General features: G+C 41.4%; 1 protein-coding gene across 8 annotated transcripts in view; it reads right to left on the reverse strand.

The window, feature by feature from the left end:
* The window catches only part of ZNF236 (zinc finger protein 236), a 255,861-nt gene that overhangs the window by 14,914 nt on the left and 219,404 nt on the right, over positions 1 to 21,543 (reverse strand). For all 8 annotated transcript variants that reach the window (XM_068237058.1, XM_068237059.1, XM_068237055.1 and 5 more), the window contains 4 exons: positions 21,319 to 21,503; positions 6,070 to 6,198; positions 4,461 to 4,655; positions 2,596 to 2,725 (listed from right to left, as the gene is read on the reverse strand). In XM_068237058.1, coding sequence (XP_068093159.1) covers positions 2,596 to 2,725; positions 4,461 to 4,655; positions 6,070 to 6,198; positions 21,319 to 21,503 — 639 coding nt within the window. The remainder of the gene's footprint in view (positions 1 to 2,595; positions 2,726 to 4,460; positions 4,656 to 6,069; positions 6,199 to 21,318; positions 21,504 to 21,543) is intronic.

The raw sequence follows: 21,543 nt of genomic DNA on the forward strand, positions 1-21,543 counted from the left end.
AATTATCACTGTGAATATCACTGCTTGTAAGAAACTTGTTCAGTCCCTTAATAATTTTCGTTTGTGATCTTGCCATTGTCGCCTCCTGTGGTAGTGCAATCTACGGCTTAATCACTCACTCTTAATCACGCTTTCCTTCCATTATGTTAAAATATATTTTCTCCATTCACAACTCATGCTCCCTTGTCAACACTCATATTAAATTAACACTCTTTAATCTTTTAAGAAAATACTTTTCTCCTTTGTTTTGCTTCTTTCTCCCCCCCCCCCCCCCCCCCCACACACACACACACACATTTCAAGGTTATTTACAGAGGCTATAAGTTTGAATCAATGCATTTACAAGGTAAAATTGGCATAAAGACTAGGAAAATTGGAGCAATTATGAAGCAATATGCTGCATCTTCAAAAATGCATGATAAATAAACTAAAATTCTCAGAATGCGGCAAACATTTTTGTTCTACCTAATGACATTTATTAATAAGATGAAAGCTCTGGAAAATTGATAGGAGACAAAGCCTGCACATTTATCCAGACGATGAAATTAAAGGCAGTTCCTAAGGAACTGAAAAATCCAACTCCATAACAAAATGATTTTGTACTTTTTCTCTGTGATGCAGAAGAGGAACAAATTTATCATAAGTGCTCAAAAAATCCAAGGATTGCCTATCCATCAGAATACTGTCTATGTTACAATGTAAGAGCTAGATATACTATGATGCAAAGATGCATGTTCTTCTAAATGGTAAAAGGTCACTTAGATATCACTTGAAAATAATTGTAAGTATTACGGTAATTATTTCTGAAAATGTTAATAGTGTATGGAAAGAAAGCAAGGGTAAAGCTACATGATTCAATTATGGGCCACTATGGCAAGCACGATTAGGCATTAGTGACTGTCACCTTGTCTGCTCAACTGGAAATCAATTAAAATATTGAATACCACTCATTATAATACAATACTACATGGATTCCATTCCCCTATTGGTCAACATATCACAGAGAGTAGCAAGGCCTGAAAACCAAAGACTGCTCCAAGGGAGAATAGAAAGACCTGCAAAACCAAAGATAGGTCCAAGGCAGAGTAGTAAAGTTTAACTACACATGGCTTCCTACTTACAGATTTAAAGAGTCTGACTACTGGTAAATCACTGGAAAAAAAAAACTAACAGGGCTGTAAGGGTTAACACCTGCAACTTAAGGATTTCAAGTGCCAGGTCCTTTTGCACTGCATCCAGAGAAACTCTAGTACCTTATGAACTAAGACAGAACATGGGCGTCTGTCCAACCATGAAAAGAAAATGTACCATCCATTGGTGCAAAAATTCTTGCGACTGCTTGACTACTTTCGTGGCTACCAAGGAGAGGAGAGTGTAAATAATTTTTAGTGGAGGTGACACTCTGATTTAAGAGCTTGGTTTCAGGATCTTTTTCTCTCAACCACAGCTTCTGCTCTCACTTGTACTTCCCCACATAGGTCACGCACACACAATGTGAGTACAGCTCTGTACTCACATCTCCCTTAATACATCTCCCAGTATGCATCTCAGCGAATGCACAGATGACCCCCAACCGAAAGTACAAATCCGGCAGAAGCTATGGTCGCAAGGAGAAGATGGAGGATCCCAAAAGAGATGGGGGCAAAAGGATCGCCTCAGCGTAGGTAAGTAATGGTGTTCCCCTGCCGCCCAGCAGCAAACACCATTATGTTTTTTTAATGTCATTTCTAAAAGGTGATTTTTGGACAGGTTTGCATAAAAGTTTATTTGTAAGAATGATTTCTGATATTTCAAAACAATAGGCAAAAAGCTGTAATTTCTCTTAAACCAGTAAACCTGCAATTCTCAAAAAATAAATAAATAAATAAATAAATAAAAAATCGCACAACACAAACGCTGCAGAGCCCCTGCCTGCAATTCTTAAAAGAATACCACACCACATCTATCTGCATAGTCTTTACCTTCCAAAGCCTGCGCATGCGCACACCAAAGCTTGCCAGCCGCGTGGGCACAGTAGGCGGCAGCTGTGTTGTACGCACGCAGCTGCACCCATGTTGTGCATAATTATGAATGCCGTTGAGCATTATAAATGAGACAGTACTGCTTCCAATGCAGCCAGGCGTAATTCCTATACACTATTATTTCTAGAATAGCTTTAAATCTTGCAGCCATTGTCCACAAACTGCTATTCAAATAACCTTTGTTCTCACAATTATTCCTGAATGAATATCTTCTGGCATGAAAACATCAGAGGTTTGTCTCCTAGCTTTACCGTTATATTTATCATCTGTAAGTGTAATATCTCTGATAACTCTTTACACATAATTACATTGTAATATGGGCTGAGTGAAGAAACTGCAGAAAATAAGGAGGGGGAAAGAGAGCACTGGAGAGGACTGAGAACCTACACACACTGAGATTTTTCTGTGCACAGCTAGGATCCCAGAACAATTTTTAATCTTGGAGAAAAAAAAAAGTGTTCTTTTTACGCTAGTTATAAACCAGTTATATTTCCCCAATATAGGGGGAATGAAGTAGAGGTGGCAAAAAGCAACGATAAAAGAACACTTTAAATATATAAAATATCCACCTTACCGGTGTGAATGCGACTGTGCCTTTCAAGCTGGCTTGGTTTGGCAAAAGCCTTTTCACATGTGTCACACTTGAAAAATTTTGGCAACTGAGAGTTTCTTGAAGGTCCAGGCTGGTGTGTTACCATGTGCTCCTGTTACAGAATGAAGAAAAATGACTGAAAACAATACAGGCTTTAGCTGCAACAAGTATAACATTATTGGCAAAGTATGTAGCTACAGTAAGTCACCTAACAGACGACCAACAGATGCATGAATAGAAAGCAGTGGGAAAACTATAAAGTCTCTTTAATTGTCCCTAACTTATCTGGAGCCTGGGTTCTCAACGTGTGGTACGCGGACCCCAGGGGGTACTTCTGATGGTTCCAGGGGGTACTCAAGCTTGATATACTTAACCAAGCATAACAAATGTAGAGTTTTAGAAAATGATAAATCTTATTTAAACACCACCAAAGTCATATTTTATCTAATTAAAAGCAATAGTGCATGCTTGGAAATTGTTTACAACCAATTCTCATGTACTACGATTAAATATATATTTGTCAAGGGGTACTTGGGATAATGTTTACTATGCCAGGGGGTACTTGGTGAGTACAGGGTTTTAAAAGGGGTACATACCAATAAAATGTTGAGAAACACTGATCTGGAGCACAGGTCACTATGTTCTAACCACGTCTACCAACCAAAGCCCGCTATGAGCAGTATGCCTTGACATATTTTGCAGCACCAGTTATCTGGGGCCGGTTCTATACTTTTTGCCGCCTGAAGCAACCTTAAAATGGGGCAGCATCCTCACATCTGCCATTTATGTGCCCACGAACGAGATACTTTCATTTACGGCCAACAGGCTTATTGCGCCTGTTGATGCACATTTTCTTTGTTGAAGTCATTACTGCGCCTGTGCAGGCCTGGCCACGCATCTCCTTCTACATGTTCCTGTCCACAGGCGCAGGATGCTATTGTGGATGGGAACGCATAGAAGGCTACGCAGTAGCTGGTGGTGGGGGACAGGAGGATCTGATCGTGACTGTGAGGGCACCGGACAGCTGCAGGCGGCTGGTAGAACCCCGAGGTGAGTAAAACTGATTGTTTTCATTAGGCTTAAGTGTCTCTTTAAGCAATCCGGGCACTTTGTGCAGGAGTTGTCGGGGATCATAAAGATCTGATCCGCAATGATGGTCATTATCGGCGAGCGATGCTAAACGACGTTCGTGTGATCATGCGCCTGTACCCACGTCGCAAGATTGCAGAGACAACCGCTTGTCGCTCAAAAAAATATCTGGTCGGTGGGAAAATGGAAAAGTCGCAGGTGGGTACGTGCCTTTAGGCTGCCTAGTATAAATGGAATAGAAGAATGCATAAGTGAACTCTGTAGACAAACCTACAAAGCATCAGGTATCAGCTGTAGGGTCTTTCAGGCAAACTGATAGCTCAGTAACAATTTGCTGGGGGGGAGGGGGGGTAAGATCCCCTTGTTTCTTTAACAGAAAGAGAATCAAGCTCTAACAGTGGCACTCCATAGTGCTGGCTGTACAATAGAGCCAAGAAGGAGAAGAATGTGAAAGTCCCTTCTGTGAGACATAGCACCACAAAAATTATTCCTTACGTGAATAAAATACCAACAAATTATGGAAAAATATTTTTCATTTATGTAATCTGTTTTAAACTTAAAAACGTATTCAACAATGAGAAAAAGACTGCCAAACAACAAAAGCTCCAAAAAACAGCTTTTAGTTACTCGTAGCAGGAAAAAAAGCTGACAAGCTCCGCGCCCTGTCTGCGCCTCAAAATGGCCATGGGTGGGCCCTGGTCTCTCCCCCCGCGGATGCATGCCTTGCAGCCCCTACTGTGTTACGCTACTGCACCTACCTTTAGATGGGAAGCTCTCTTAAAGGCTTTATTGCACAGGTGGCAAACATGAATTCTTTCCTTGCCATGAGCTTCTTTATTATGCTCGGCCAACATGGAGGCTGAGGGAAATAAGTGGTTGCATTCAAAGCACTGGTGTATTCGGTCTTGCTTATCTGCATCACTGTTTTTATCACTGCATGTTTCAGTCGATACCTACGGAGGGAAAAAAAAAATTATAAAACTGTATGTATTGTCACTAAACTTGTACAACCATATCAGCCATAGAAAATGCATACACCAAACACATGACCATAAGAAGCCCACATATGGAAACCCAGCAAAATCAATTAATTGCCTCATGGAAAATAATGGAAAAAGTGTATTACTACTTCAACTCCATTTGCAAATTATGTAAACCATACAGGTTACTGAACACTGGTCTGGAGTCAGTAGCAGAGAGTGCAGCCAAACTCCTTGAGACATGACGTTTAACTGATCACAACTGGCCGAAGTATGGGATGATTTGTCTCTGTTTTTGACCTTCCTCTAATGCAAATAAAGTATGTTGCTGGAGATCCAATAAGATCATTATAGTATATCTATAAATCTAGAAAAAGTATGTTTGCATCGGGACGCTGTGAAAATAAAAGCTATGAAAATGGGGAAGAATACAGAGCATGTTCTTTAGCGCCTAAAGTTGATGTTTAGTGGTAAAAGTGATTCCACGCTCCCTAACAGGAGCGTAATAATAAACCTTGCAAGGGATGCTGCCGCAGGGTGACCCAGAAGCCGAAGGGGGACCAGTGGGGGGGAGAAGTTTCTTTTCCCTGACCTGAGAGACTGACAAGTATGGGTACGGAGATAAAAACTTTGTACTCTTTGCACAGTTGTTCTAATGACTGCATCTGCTCAGCCACTGATAACGAATCCTACAAAGTTTTGCAGACAAAGATTTGTATTCAGTCTCTATTCAGTGTGCAGCAGGCTCTTGTGTTCAGTGCCCAGCCCCAACCTCTCTATCTACTCATCCTCAAGAATCTGTACTGTAGTGATGCTGGCGAAGTCTGCAGAGCCAGTTCTGCTCCATCAGAGATGGACAGAGTGAGTGTAATAAGCTGAGGCTGGGAGTACACTAGTCTGTTGGTTTTCTGTATGCGGTTTCTGCACACCATGTGTGTCTGTATGTGTGAAAACAAGCACGTTTTTCACAGAAGCTAATGTAATTAATAGAGAAAATGCATGCAGTGCTTCACTGCTGTCTGTTTTTATCTGCTCGGGGAAAAACACATTCAAGTGTGCACAAGCCAATTGAATAACATTGGTTCTCAGTTTACCTGTGCAGAAAGCGAGGGGGGGGGGGAGGACTAGGTGGGCCCCATCCAAAGTTTCTCAGGGGGGTCCAGAGATTTCTAATTAAGCCCCTGCTCCCTAACCTGCCTTGATAATTGCTGGTGTATTGCACCTAAAGTTCCTAAATACAACTGCTTTTCTGTAATATTCTCCATATAACAGAACTGTATATTCATTTTTTATTGTACAGTTTAAATAATTCATACCCAAATGCGGAGAAAAAGGAGAAAGCATTTATTTTCCATGTGTCTTATTGTAAGAGGCATTAGGAAAGTACCTGGTAACTGAGCTCACTGTGGTTACTGGAAGCTTGTGCCGCATGACTGACCAATATGACCTGCTGAGAGCCAGATCCACTTTGTCCAGATAAGCTGTTGTCAGACAGGATGCCAGAAAACTGCTGAGTCTGTGAACAAACACAACAGATCATTTTCTTCTCACATATGATTAAGTGAAATAAAAACCCATAACAATTGGCATTTAAGTACAGTTTCACCTTGCAACCTAAAAGCTCAAGAAGCAGAAATTATTTTTTTTCAATTAAGGTGACATTAACAAACATTGCATCTGCTGCCAAGGTGATATTCGACATTTGTTATTGATGGGAAAAATGTGGCATTTAGTGCTACACAAATCATTTTGTAATTTATTATTACAAAATGTATATAGAGACATGTAGCACCTCTACTACCATGCCAGGGCCATCTGGACCATAATATGGACGTGCTAGGTCAATAAAATACATAGGTAAAAAAGGAGAAATCCACTCTACTGAAGAATACAAGTCAATGTCCAATCTTTATTTGTAACCCAGACACAGAAAAGGCACAGCTGACGTGTATTGGAGGTAAATCACTACTTAGTCAGCCCAAAGGCTGCATTTCCACTTGTGCGGTGCGGAATCGCCGGGAAATCACCGCAGACGAAATCGCATGCGGGTGTGATTTTGCATGCGTTTTTTCCCGCGATTTCGCATAGGGTAGTAGGTGGGCGATTTTAACCATGTCACTGCCTGTTTAAATTAACATCACCTCCTATGCGAAATCGCGGGGAAAAACGCATGCCAAAATCGCATGCGATTTCCCTATTAGATACATTGAATGCGATTCGCTTAGCGGTGTGCGGGGAGCGAATTCTGACGGCTCTGCCGTGAAGATTTTCCCCGCACACAGAAACGCTCCGCACAACGCACAAGTGGAAACAGGCCCATCCACTTGTATTGGCTGTGCGAATCCGCATGCGGACAACGCATGCGGATTCGCTATAGTGGAAATGAGCCCAAAAACTAAGGAGTATTTTAAAGTCACACTGAAGCAAAAAGAAACTTATGAGATAATGGATTGTACGTGTAGTATGGATAATTATTAGAATATAAGTAACAAAAAAAAAAAGTCTCATTTTTATTTTCTGTTATATAGCTTTATTTATAACACTGCATCATTCTGTCATATTTGCAGTTTAGAAAGACAAGACAAGACAAATAACATTTATATTGCGCTTTTCTCCTTGCGGACTCAAAGCGCCAGAGCAGAGCAGCAGCCACTAAGGTGCGCTCTATTGGCAGTAGCAGTGTAAGGGAGACTTGCCAAAGGTCTCCTACTGAATTAGTGCTGGCTTACTGAACAGGCAGAGCCGAGATTCGAACCCTGGTCTCCTATGTCAGAGGCAGAGCCCTTAACCATTACACCATCAGCCAACTGCACCACACTCTGTATTTGTAGATGTAAAACAGAGCAAAGCTAATGATCTTTCTTGCATTAAAAGCTCATCTCAAACTGACTCTCACTGTTTCTTGGCTGTTTAAGCTAGTTAGCAAATAAGACTAAGTTCAAGTTGGTCAAATAGCTGCGTATGTTTTATTTGTCATCTGTACTACACATACATTTCATTATCTCATAAGTTCATTTTTGCTTCAGAGAGAACCTGAAATCAGCAATTACGGCATATTTATGCTTACCTGGGGACTCCTCTAGCCCCATGATGTATGATCGCTCCTTCACTGTCCTCGCTAGCCGCTCCACTGTCCTAGAACCAGCACTGGTAATTGGGCCGGTCACGCACTTCTGCTCATGCACAGCCTGGCCATGTGTGCATGCCTCACCGTGCTCCCGTCCCAGGGAGCGTTCTGCATCTGCGCAGGTGCAAAACGCTCCTGGGGGCGGGTGCACAGCAGGTACCATGCATGTGCTGAAGCCTGAAACTGGCCGCAACTGGCCAGATTACTGGGGCTGAGTACAGGACAGTGGAGCGATCACCTCATGGGGCTAGAGGAAGGCAACTACGACTTGTCTGTACCTGGAATAGGAATAAAGATCAGATTTTTATTTGTATCCATCAGTATAATAGATTTCTCCTTTTTCCTACAAACTTTTTGTTTCAGTTTGCAGCTAACTATGAATGTGGTCTCAAACAATAGTATCTACCAATCATGAAATCAGTGCTTTTTCTCTCTTAACCTTCCTGGCGGTAATGCAGGAGGCTTTCTCAGGCCCTGCTGGGACGATTTGCATAATTTTTCTTTGCAACACGCAGCTAGCACTTTGCTAGCTGCGTGTGCACTCTGATCGCCGCCGCTCCGCGCCAATTACCCGCCGCTCCGCCTTCCCACCCAGACCCCGTGCGCTGCCTGGCCAATCAGTGCCAGGCAGTGCTGAGGGGTGGATCGGGACTCCCAATGACATCACGTTGGTGACGTCATCCCGCCCGTCGCCATGGGATGAACGGCCATGGGATGAACGGGATTTCCTGATCGAAGCGGGTGGGGGGATGCCGCTGCACAGCGGGCTCGCTACATAATTTAAAAAAAACAACAATAAAAAAAAACTGCTGCACTGTTTTTAATAGACCGCCAGAAGGGTTAAAGGGGACAAGAGGTGTGAGAGAGAGATATGGACGCAGCCATATTTATTTCAGTTTAAACCATACCAGTTGCCTGGCAGTCTTGCTGAATTTTCTGTGAAACAAGCATGTAGCTTATCCAGTCAGAGCATCTGATCTACAGGCTTGTTCAGGGTCTACGCTAAGAATATTATAGACAGAGGATCAGCAGGATAGTCAGGCAACTTGCATTGTTTAAAAGGAAATAAATAGGTCAGCCTCCATATCCCTTTTACCTCAGGTTTCCTTTAAAGCGGTATTGTCACCATAAAAATCAAATTTCAACAGCAACTGGTCTGAGTGTATTAAGTGATAAAGATGCTAATCCTGCATTCAAAACTTTTTCTGCTGTTATGGTTTGGAGTTATCACATACTTTAGGAGCACTGGCCCTAGTGCCAAAAAGTTGAATGCTGGGAGTTCTTTTGAATGCTGGAAGTTCTTTTTATCTATAATATATTCCTCCTCTTCCATTTATTTCCCTGCCTAGCTGATCACTTGTGTTTACAAGCAAGGCTGAGGTGACTCCGTGATTGAATGTGTAAATAAAAAAAAAAAAAGACTCTGGGAGGAGGGCAGCTAATGAATACACAATGAGCAAGAGAAGGGAGGGGGGAAAACAAGAGTCAGGAAGGATATGATGTCAGCACTAGCTTGGCAAAATGGCCACTGCCTGCAATAGGATTTTCTGCTTTTCATTTATAAAATTCACAGGAATCATTACGTGGATAGCACAATACATCTGTTATGTAAGTAGAAGTAGTATTTATCTACTTATATATGTGTTTTTTTTATTACTAGGTTAGCATGGGTGTCGCTTGTTCTTTAAGTACTTCCTACACAGTAACAGCCTAGCTTCCTATATGAGCAATTAGCTGCACAGAACAGGAAGCATTACATCTCTGGAGTAGTCACCTGCAGTAATCAGAGCACGTACATATCTGGTACCCATTGTGCTGTTAATAATCCTCTGGCAAGGCTGAAGTGGTCTTTTCAAATACAACCAGAGTAAGAAGTGTGAGATATTATAATAATAATAATAATTCTTGTAACATAGATATAAAGTGAGGGTATTACTTTTTTAATCAACAAAACTGGAACATCTCTGTAATTCGTATTGATATAGAGATACGGCACTATAAAGTCCCTGTAGATGTGTTTGTTTTACTTCTGCCCTGTCTGTCCAAAGAGGTCCACAACCATACACTGACCAGGAGTAGGGACCCCAACTTCTCTGCTTTGTAGACCAGACCCATCTATTTCTACTATCCATAAACCAATGAGAGTACCTTAGCTGACAGATTAGGAACTCTCACTTGATTGTGGAAGACAGCAATTAATGGACTGACACTCACCCTTTTGAATGGACAAAATAAGCCAAAAACTTAAAATCTAGAAGTACCATTTGTAACAGCTGTTCCAATGAGTTTATAAGATCTTGGACACCAGCGGGTTTCCCCCCGCATATTTACTATTTTAATTGCAAGTTTGAATAGCAAAAGCTTTAACAAGTTTAGTAGCAGAGGTCAAAGCAGACACTTTTACAGACAGGTACCTAACATAGTGACAGAACTGTAGTTCCTAAAGTGATACAATAAAAAAAGAATCTGTCAATACTGACAGGTGAAGGCAAGACATAGGTGCTCCTATTATGCCCTAGCAGTAATAAGTATAATGACCTAATCCCACATAGATAATGTTAGTGTAGGCTGAGGCCCCTTCCCCACTTGTGCGCGTCATGAAATACAAGAGCTGTTGCAATACACGGCACTTGCATTTCTATGTGATTCATCTCAATGTGGTTGTGATTTCCATTCATCACTATGAATGGAAATCGCAATGTGTTTGTGTATTTTTGTTGACAGCCATGTGTTAGACACTTCTGATATCCTGCAGATCCCTTCGCATTATGTTGCCGAAACCATGTCTGAAAATGCAAATGTGGTGAAGGGGCTTAAAGGAGTCACTCTCTCTCCCAAGTGTTCCTTTCCTTACATCTTGGAGGCATTACTTTCAGCCGCTATAGTATATATAGCTTCCATCTCATCAGCAAAATTACTTAATTACTTTTTTTTTTTAATTCAAAAATCATTTCTTATTTAACAATATAATTTCGTTTTAAATAGCATTTTTGTTTGACTTTATTGTAATACATGCATTTATAAACAACATGAAATAGGACTATAACTGTATTTTTTCAAGTTTTGCTAAAATATTTTGTGTATGTGGCAGATTCCATATTATCATTTTATTTATAAAATAAGTCTTTGAAAGTTTCACCAGAAGATTTAAAAGAAAAAAAAAAGAAAAGAAAACTCTAAGTATGCAAATGTGTTAAATTGCAGGAAATTGCTGCACAATGTTGCCAATGCACAATTCAAAGCAATTGTAACATAATTTAGGTAAAGTACCATAACTACTCAAACTTGAACACAAGATTATTATATATGAAAATGTGCCTTGAAGTCACGCATACTGTATAATACCTATGAGCAATTACCCTTAGCAAGACAGATTTATTTTACTGTTCCTATAAAAACAACAAAGAAATAAGAGAGGAAATAAACAAAGGAAACAAGCAACTCATCTGAGCCCCAAAACAACAGACATGCATTGACTCTGTTTCTAACCTTCCACAGAACGAAAAAAGCTGAGTGGTATTTGAAAATAAATTTTATGTCAAACGTGACAAAGTCAAATCCAATCAAAGCTGGAACCGGGACTTACCTGTTGACGCACTGCTGTGTAATGACACAATAAAAATAACATTTTACTTGATTAAGGTTGAGCCCCAGTTTCCTGCTTTCATTGGATTTGACTTGTTTGGGCATGGACGGTGTCTTGACACCTTTGTAACAAATTGTATGAATTGCCAGTGGCCTGAGGGATCGGTTTGTACTGTGAAACCTGACAGTCCACAATGTGAGATATCAGAAGTTCAGAACAAAATCTGGATTATTTAAGAAGACCGACTGCATTCTGTCTAAAAAGTTTTTATGTACATCTATTATATTTAGCCCATGGCAATGTAGTATGATTCAGTGAGGAAGGTAGTGTGACTGGGGTGATTAATCTATAATATATGTTTAGCTGTATCTCCACAAAATTACATGATTTTGAGTTGAACCCACCTATTGACATTATGCTTGTTGTTTAGGGGTAAGATTTGATTTGTGACTTTTTCAAACCTCACATCAGCAAGTTAATCATCTCTTGCGGTGTACACATTTCACTGATCTGTCCCTTTCTGATTAAAAAGCAAATAACATGCTAGTGCACACTCTATTCATAGCTAAATTGGACTGTCGCAACAGCCTCCTCTATGGTCCACTGATGAATAGCCTGGCTCCTCTCCAGTCCATCCCAAACTGCTGCTTAACTCATCCATCACTCTTCTCAATTCTCAGATTCCACTCCTCTATGTCAATATCCCAATGGTTGCCCATCTAACAAAGATTGAAGCATCTTACTCTTGCGTAAAAAGCCCTCTCCAATCTGGTTCTCCGAGATATCATAATGTTCATTTACAGATACCATACAATTCGTAATCTGTGCTGTAATAAATACAGTATTTCTGTTTATATATAATTTATCTTTTCAACCCAACTCATTCAACTCCTGTATAAGTCTGATGTGGGGTGAACCAAGGAAACTGAGGACCAGAAAGACACAAAGGAAGAACCACCAGGAGCCAATGGTGCAATATGTCTATACACCAAGATAAATAAATGTAAAAAATATGCTTACAAATTTCAAGTTGCAGGAAATGCAACAACCAATACGGCTTTATAGAGGAAAACCCGCCTCCGCTTAGGTCTGCCAAATTCCACAGATGTCACACTGCTGGTATATTGGGTAGTTTCTAGGGGTAAGGGCTACTCAAAACATACAACCAGTAAGTAGGTGAACAGAGGCGCCAGAAGGATAAAAGTACATAAAATTTTCAAAAAATTGCTGGGAGGAAGTGGTGGACTCGCCTCCGTTAAAGCAGACACCAAGTACTGTAAATATATAGATATACACATTTATTGAAAATACCCCAAAGATGCAATGCGTTTCGCGGGCACAGCCCACTTCTTCAGGCAATAAGCAGGGGATAAACAACAGCAATTCAGTTATAGCAAGCAGAGCACCTCTGTTGCTCTGCTTGCTATAACTGAATTGCTGTTGTTTATCCCCTGCTTATTGCCTGAAGAAGTGGGCTGTGCCCGCAAAACGCGTTGCATCTTTGGGGTATTTTCAATAAATGTGTATATCTATATATTTGCAGTCCTTGGTGTCTGCTTTAACGGAGGCGAGTCCACCACTTCCTCCCAGCAATTTTTAAAAAATTTTATGTACTTTTATCCTTCTGGCGCCTCTGTTCACCTACCAATATATTTGAGTCCACCCCAGGTGGAGGGGTGATCTACCCCCTTTCTTCCTATCTACAGAGAGCGACTTCTTAATCCTGAGTGAGGACAGGTCTAATCTCCTCACCTGCCTAATGAGTGGTTACCTAGGTGGTAACTCGTGTTTGTGAGTATTACCATCTCACTGTTTCATTTATCCAATCAATTTTCACATACTACACCATAGTGGGCTCTCGATTTCTCTTTAACTTTAACCAGTAAGTAGAGATGTGAGAAGTATAAATATAAAATAGTGGAGGTGTCCAAAAAGTATAAAACCCCTAAACAATATAAATAGGAAAGGTATGGTAAACCTACCTCTCCTTTGGTGAAGGAGCACATGTAGCAATCAAAAAACTCAATTCAGATTTTCATGAGTTTATAGCACAAAATGGTCAGACAATGTGTTTCTCAGGTATCTTCTACTTCATCAAGTCATTAAAAACACCAAAAAGTGCCTCTTAGCTGAAATGTAGTAGTCTTGAGCGCCTCAATGTCTTCTACATTTTGGCTAAGAGGCACTTTTTGCTTTCTTTTTTTTTTAACCTGATGAAGTGAGGGCGTTTACACCCTTAATTTAATTTAAACTCCTGTATAAGAAATTTCTAATTTGCTTTTCCCTCCCTGCTTAGGAACTAAATCAATCTCCAACTTTATTAGCAATCAATTGCGACCTAAAAAGATCACTTTTTCAAAGAAGGATATAATATGTTCTAGGCCATTTTACCGGGTTACTGACCCCACTTCTGCAAACAAAGGTTTGCATAAAGCATAGTTTAAACTCATTTACAGCTTTAGGTGTAAAATAGAAAATCAACTTGCACTCAACAATACAGATCTGGCCCTTTAAATGTGCACTGTAATATCGATGCAGCTCTCATACACTTGGTGGTGCAAGTAACCATTAAAAACAAGAAGGAGGGGGAAAGAGAGTGCTCCAATAGTGAATTAAAAGAGGATTATTAATCATATGCTTTAAAGTGTCACTTACAATTGATTAGTGTGTGCTGTGCATTGCTCAAACACCCTCAGCGGGTCTCGTCGGTCTCTCACAGCCTGGCCAGGGCTGGTAGTGTAGATGGAACATGTGGGAGAGCGTCCGTCTGGCGGGGAGCCTTGCGCAGAATGCCGTCTAACGTCCGTCACTACCGGTTTCGGCATATAGCCACGCCTTCCTCCGGTCTATATGCCGAAACTGGTAGTGATGTCAGACGGCATTCTGTGCACCGCTCCCCGCCAGACAGACCCTCTCACACATGTTCCACCTACACTACAAGCCCTGGCCAGGCTGTGAGAGATTGAGGAGTTGAGGAGACCCCATCCTCCTTGTTTTAACAGCTTTAAGTGTACCCGAGGTGACATGATGAGATGAACATGTGTATGTACGGTGCCAGGCTAATAATTAGGCTGTGTTCCTTTTTTTCTTTTACTGTCTGGAAAAGTTAATATTCAGGCATGCAAGTGACAACTTCTCTCTTGTCAGACGCTTGTAGCATTATAGTGTAGCCCTCACTGATAAGAAATTACAGCCATAAAACTTTTCCTGGCAGATAACTTCTGTGAGTAGGGGATAGATAAAAAAAAGGGCAATAGTTCATAATTTTAGCTCTGGGATGCTCAAGAGACTGCCATTGAGCAGAGACAAAAAAACAAAGCAAAAAAAAAACATTAAATCTACTTTGTTTAAAGAGAACCCGAGGTGTGTTTAAAGAATGTTATCTGCATACAGAGGCTGGATCTGCCTATACAGCCCAGCCTCTGTTGCTATCCCAAACCCCACTAAGGTCCCGCTGCACTCTGCAATCCCTCATAAATCACAGCCATGCTGTAAAGCTGTGTTTACATCTGTAGTGTCAGTCTCAGCTGCTCCCCCGCCTCCTGCATAGCTCCGGTCCCTGCCCCCATCCCTTCCCTCCAATCAGCAGGGAGGGAAGGGATGCAGGCGGGGACTGGAGTTCTGCAGGAGGCGGGGAGAGCAGCAGACTGACACTATTGAGATAAACACAGCCAGCTCTGACAAGCTGTTTGTCAGCAGCGTGGCTGTGATTTATGAGGGATTGCAGAGTGCAGGGGGACCTTAGGGGGGTTTGGGATAGCAACAGAGGCTGGGCTGTATAGGCAGATCCAGCCTCTGTATGCAGATAAAATTCTTCAAACCCACCTCGGGTTCTCTTTAAACATAATTCACTATTTCACCTGTTTTTTTCTCCTAGGAGATAATTTTCATATTCTCTTTAAAATATTTTTTTAAGCATTTTACAATAGAAACAGTTGGTGAAAAAGTACTATAAAATCATTTTGAGTATTTTCTTGCTTGCTGGTGGCATAAAAGGCATTTTATGACAAGGTGTTAAACTATCACCTACGAGAAAACTCAGGTGAAAACGTTAATTGCATATGGGCCCCGATGTCATTTTTAGGAGTAAGAAGATAGATGCAATGGTTTATCTCATCAGTTTATTTTCACCTTGGGTTCACTTTAACAATCCCTCCCATATTACTCCCACAGACCTTTAAAATGATATCCATCTTTCCATAGTTACTTGTATTACACAGGACTACACTTTTCCCAGTGTCAGCAGCTCCATTCAGCAGAATGGAGCTTCTGACTTTAGGTAAAAGTCGACCTGTGTAACAATGTAACTATGGAAAGATGGATATCATTTTAAAGCTCTCTTTCTCCTCTTTCTGGCAACACCTAAATCGTCGCCCTACGCCTTCTAGTTTTCTCTATTTTCGAGATCGAAATCGCGGCCATGCCAAATTCGATCACGAAAATAGCGAAAGCTAAAAGGCGTAGGGCGGCGGTTTATACATCATTGGAAAGAGGAGAAAGAGAGCTTTAAAATGATATGCATCTTTCCATAGTTTCTGCACTGCTCAGAGTCCCTTTAAATAAAATAATTTTTTGTACCCCATCAATAATTACAAGCCCTCATTAGCTAAAATAACAGTAATATATCCTCATGACTTACTGTAAATCCCGCTGTGAATGTGCAGTGGGAGTGTGTGTGCACCAGTCACTGATTGACAGGATGCACCAGTATGTTCTTATAGAAATACGGTAACAGGGTTCAAAGTGGAGGCATATAAACATCCAGTTTGTGTTAAGGTGTTAAAGTGAACCAGAGGTGAAAATAAACTGATGAGATAAACAACTGTATTTATCCTCCTATTCCTAAAAAAAATATGACCTTTTTTTTAGATATCCTATGGTTTTATTTTATATTTAAACAGTGGAAGCCTATTAAATGTCCCAGAGTTCAGATCCATGAACTATTGGCCTTTTTCCATCTTTCCCCTGCCCTCAGAAGTTGTTTTCTGCCAGGAAAACTTTTATGTCTGTAATTTGCTCATCAATGAGGTTTACTTTATTCTTGACAAGGTACTGACAAAGCAGAAGCTGTCACGTGCATGCCTGAAAATTAAAGCTTTCAGGCAGAAAAGTAAAACAGCCTGGTTATTAATATGTTTTGCACTGTACAGATATGTCTATCTAATCATGTCACGTGTCACCTCCGGTACACTTTAATAAACAGCTGAATTTATTATTATTGAGCTTATCACACCTGCTCTACTTGACTCCTCTTGCTTATGTTTTGCTCTGTCAAATTATTTGAGAGACAAAGACTCTGAAATACTCCCACATTCTAATAATAACCTGCCAGCCTATTGCGAATTCAGCAAGGACTTTAGTTAGTTGGGTTTACCACCCCTGGCTTATAACCAAGCATTCACTGTTTGATCGATTGAAGATTGTAAAAGATGAGGCTTTTTATTGACCAATGTTTTTCTCAGTTCAAGAACCTTTATTAAGAGTAAATGTATTATTATTTACCTCATTACCCTTATATTTCATGCAATGTGTGCTTACATTAAGGATCTTTAAAAAGCAAAACATTGCATAATTCAATGCGTTTATTTCATAGCTAAATCATGCAAAACATTACTTTTAGGAAATCATGGTTGATGAGCTTAGTTGTTTACTAAATCTGCGAGCAGCAGGTGCTATTTGTCACGGAGTGCCACCCAATAGCATTTCCAAAACCTTAAATTGTATTTCCAGGATACGATGCAAATTGACAACTTGATTAGGTGTTCTTACCCAGAAGCCTCGCTGAATTAGCGCTAATGTCTTCAGCTGTTCAGAGACTAGGCTCTCACTTAAAAAGGCTAAGAGTAGAAATGAAACCTTGCCACTAAGCTGCACCAATTAACACAGGCTCTGAATGGTTATTTTCAGGAACACATTGAGAAATTATTTTTTGTTTAGCCAGTGTTGTACTATAATCTATCTAATTATTTTATTGTACTCTAATAATATCCAGATGCAAAACAGATCACATAGCGCAAGGCAGTAAGCAACACACAGCCTGGATAGATCTATTACAATTTTTTTTAATGTGCATTACTAATTTAATAGGCATGTCTGTATATCACAAGCTTTTCAGAATAAAGGGTGAAAATAGTTTCATACTTAAAGAGGAACTGTAACCAAGGTTTTAACTTCATCCCTATCAGTAGCTGATACCCTCTTACACATAAGAAATCTTTACCTTTTCTCGAATAGTTCATCAATGGGGTTTTGTATGGCTAATATTGTAGTGAAACTCCTCCCACAGTGTGATGTCAGGACCTAGGCCCTGACAGTTTCCGGTTTGTGAGCCTTGTTGCTTTGTGGGAAATAAAGGCAGTTTCCAATTGCCAAGCAACCAGTATCTCCATCTGTGCATATGTTTATAAAAAATGCTCTGCTTGTATAATGTGTGTTATGCTATTTGCATAATTAGCACATTATACTAGTAATGTGCATGTTGTGTTCACAGTGCAAGTTTCTGTTTCTGTTACATTGTTGTGTAAATGCCACAATATACCACAAAGATAGACATTTTCGAAAGGATAACAATAGCAACAACTTTGCAACAAATGACTGCTGCAACTCCGCAACCCCACTGCCACTGATGTGAGAGGTATATGGAAGCAACAATATTTATTTCCTTTTAAGCAATACTAGTTGCCTGGCTATCCTGCTGGTCCTCTGCCTCTAATACTTTTAGCTATAGACCCTGAACAAGCATGCAGCAGATCAAGGGTTTCTGACATTTTGACATTTTTGTCAAATCTGCCAAGAATAGCTGCATGCTTGCTTCTGGTGTCATTCACACACTAATGCAGCCAAATAGACAAGCAGGGCTGCCAGGCAACTGGTATTGCTTAAAAGGAAATAAATAGGACAGTCTCAGTATACTTCTCACTTCAGTTGTCCTTTAATCTGGAGAGATCACCTCACACTTGCTAGGCTTCTCCCACCTCCTGTGATCTTTCCATCCAACAAATAACTTCTGTTGTTGCCAGCTTCTCCATACACTGACCCCCCCTTCCCTTCCCAGCCATAGTTCAGGAGAATGAAGAGTAACATGCAGCGGCTAAAAGTGGTGTTATAGGCAAGTTAACCCCCTGTGGGCCAGATTTATCAAATCATTGCTGACAGCAGGGGCATAGCAATAGGGGTTGCAGAGGTTGCACCGCATCGGGGCCCTTGGGCCACAGGGGCCCCGAAAAGGAACCTCCCTCAACTGCAGTATTAGCTCTCTATTGGTCCTGTGCTCATAATAATCACTTCTATAGATGGGATCCTGGGGGGGGCCTCCATGTGGCGATCCTGGATAGGTGCTAAATGCTGCGTGAACTAATCCCCCGCAGGGCAATCATTTTGCGGTGAGTTATTTGGCAAAACCCTGCATATCCTAGCATGTGAAAGCGAATGCAGATTTGCTTGAGCAGTGTTTCATGAATAAGCTAATTAGGCCTTATGTGCAAAGCCAGGTATAGAAGGGTTCACTTGGTGTTTGATGCACACGCCCTTTTTGCAATACGTTTTCAGTTCCTTTCTTCTGGAAGCAGGTCACCCCTTGAGCTTTACTAGGCTTGGGGTGACCTATGCTTCACTCCTCCCCTGTTGTAGTGCTCCCAAGTCGCACACATTTGGCCTGGCATAATAATGCACTTGGACGCAGTACAAAATAAGGTAGGTCCTATCCTTTGGGAGGTGGGTGCAGGCGGCCCTCCCTGGCGGTGGCAGAGCTTGGGGGGGGGGGGGGGGGGGGGGGGGGGGCGCCCCGCACTTCTCAACCTCCCCCCCCAGGGGGGCGGCTACAGAGTCACTGAGCAGTGAGAGTGCTTGGAGTGCCCTGTTGGCCCCCCTTTTCCTGGGATCCTGGGGGGGCCTCCACGTGGCGATCCTGGATAGGTGCTAAATGCTGCGCGAACTAATCCACCACAGGGCAAAAATTTTGCGGTGAGTTAGTTGGCAAAACCCTGCATATCCTGGCATGCGAAAGCGAATGCAGATTTGCTTGAGCAGTGTTTCATGAATAAGCTAATTAGGCCTTATCTGCAAAGCTAGGTATATAACAGTGCACCTCTGACACTGTAGTTGCCATTGGCAGGTTTTGGTGCACCGTATCAATTGTTATGTATAGAGTGCTTGGGGGGCCCCATTGTAATACTTGCATTTGAGGACCACAGCTCCTTAGCTACGCCACTGGCTGACAGCTTTTTCTTCTTAAACTGTTCTAACCAGCAGGGGAACTGTTCTGCAGGATAATAAGAAACTTCTTAAATCCTATGGAATAGCAGCAATTAAGCGCAGATTTCTAGAGCTGCACTACAGTTAAGAAAAGTGCTAATCCGCCCCTAAACTGCCGCAGATTAAGAAGTGCTTAATAGCAGTTCTACATAGCTTGTGCAGTGTGCAGACTAGGCTTGATTTGTGAAGGGCTCCTTCTCCCTGCTGAATTCCTCTTCAGAGCCTACCAGTATCAATACAGCTGATGTATTGATTATCTCAGCAACAGCAATTCCCCTCACACACACTTAGGTCTTAGAGACTTTCCTAACTTCTCCTATTTTACAACAGTTTTAGAAGGAATCTGCACTATCTAGTTATTTCTTAAGATGTCTGAGACAGTTCTGCACGGATTTCTAAAAACCTACCAATATTTTGTCTCAGACACGCTTGATAAATGCCCTGTGTCACTGCTTCGGGTCCCCTAACAAACAAGGACAGTTGTGCTTAATGTGAAACTAATCTCCCTCATCCCTAATGTTGCAGGGAACAAGTAGTTTTATATTTATGGGTCAACTACACACTGCAGCACTCCTCTCCTCCCTGCTACTTCTTTTTACATACATTCCCCAATGCACAAGAAAAATTGGCCATTGAGAGAAGATAGGAGGAAAGGACTGCTGCAGCACAAGGTGACAGGCAACTATAACTATTCTCTGTGCTTCCGGCTGTTGGGAGAGAGGAACACTATGGGCAGAAGGAGGGGGGTGACTACACTGAGGGAGAAACCGGGGAGTAGGGCAATTCTGGTGGTCACTGGGCACTAGTGAGTCAGGGCAATACTTGGGGGACCTTGAGGGGACAGTAGGGAATATGGCTACACTGGGAACACTAAAAATGCTCATGGGGGGGGGGGGGGGGGGGGGGGGAGAGTGTCAGAGTTGCCACATTTGCTATATGGGGGGAGAGGGTCATGGAGGTTACATCCTAGAAACAGGCTTATGCTAAAATCCTGCAATTTGCATACTTAGACAAAGACACCATTCTACAGTTGCTGTTATTTGCTGCTCCGGAGACCATTGCAGATTACAGTTTCATGACATTTCTAGCACAAGGTATTGGCGGTCATTATTTTGACTGTTATTTATACTATCAGTGATAGCAATAGAATTTAATGAACAGTTTTTGCTTTTTTGGGATATAGTTCTATTTTATCAGCGTTTTCCATAGCGTGTGTACTTGTCTGTATGGAAATGAAAAGATACACAATACAGCAAATTACTCCCTTCAGTCATTTAAACAGTAAGATTAGTCAAGATAAATGTGCACATTTCATATCATTCCTATAATCACCTTAATTTTATCCCAGTCTGCCAAATTTTCTATTCCCACCTGTTTATTTCCCTAGCCAGTTCGTTCTCCTCATCTCTTCATTACATTTTAACAGCTTCATTCTGTTCAGCAAAATGTCATCTTCAGTTCACTATTTCATCAATGTGCAAGCCTCCAAACTTTTTATTGCTTATTCACTCCTCAATAAATTCTAGGCAGTCGACCAGCCTGAGATTGCTGATTTCACCGTACAATGCCGCATAATGCTGTTTGATTACTGGAGAGACCAGACTACCTGCAAACTAAGCTGTCAAACTTGTTACAGAAGAATGGTGCTGTGATTGGAAAGTGTTCCGTACCTGGGGAGTGATGTTCAAGGTCACAGTGTCAAGTCCTCCGGCCAGCATGCTCTCAGTGTCGGCTAAAGTTAGCGTTACACTGCCATCTCCTCCGACTCCAGACGACATGACCAAATTTTGAGTAGAAACAGGGGTTTGCGTGATTGTGGTTGTACAAGGAAGACTTCCAGTTGACGTGGTTAAATCTAGGGGAAAAACGATTTGATTAAAATTATGTTAATAACA

The sequence above is a fragment of the Hyperolius riggenbachi genome, chromosome 5 (genome assembly GCF_040937935.1).
Source record: "Hyperolius riggenbachi isolate aHypRig1 chromosome 5, aHypRig1.pri, whole genome shotgun sequence".
Classification (NCBI taxonomy): Eukaryota; Metazoa; Chordata; class Amphibia; order Anura; family Hyperoliidae; genus Hyperolius; species Hyperolius riggenbachi.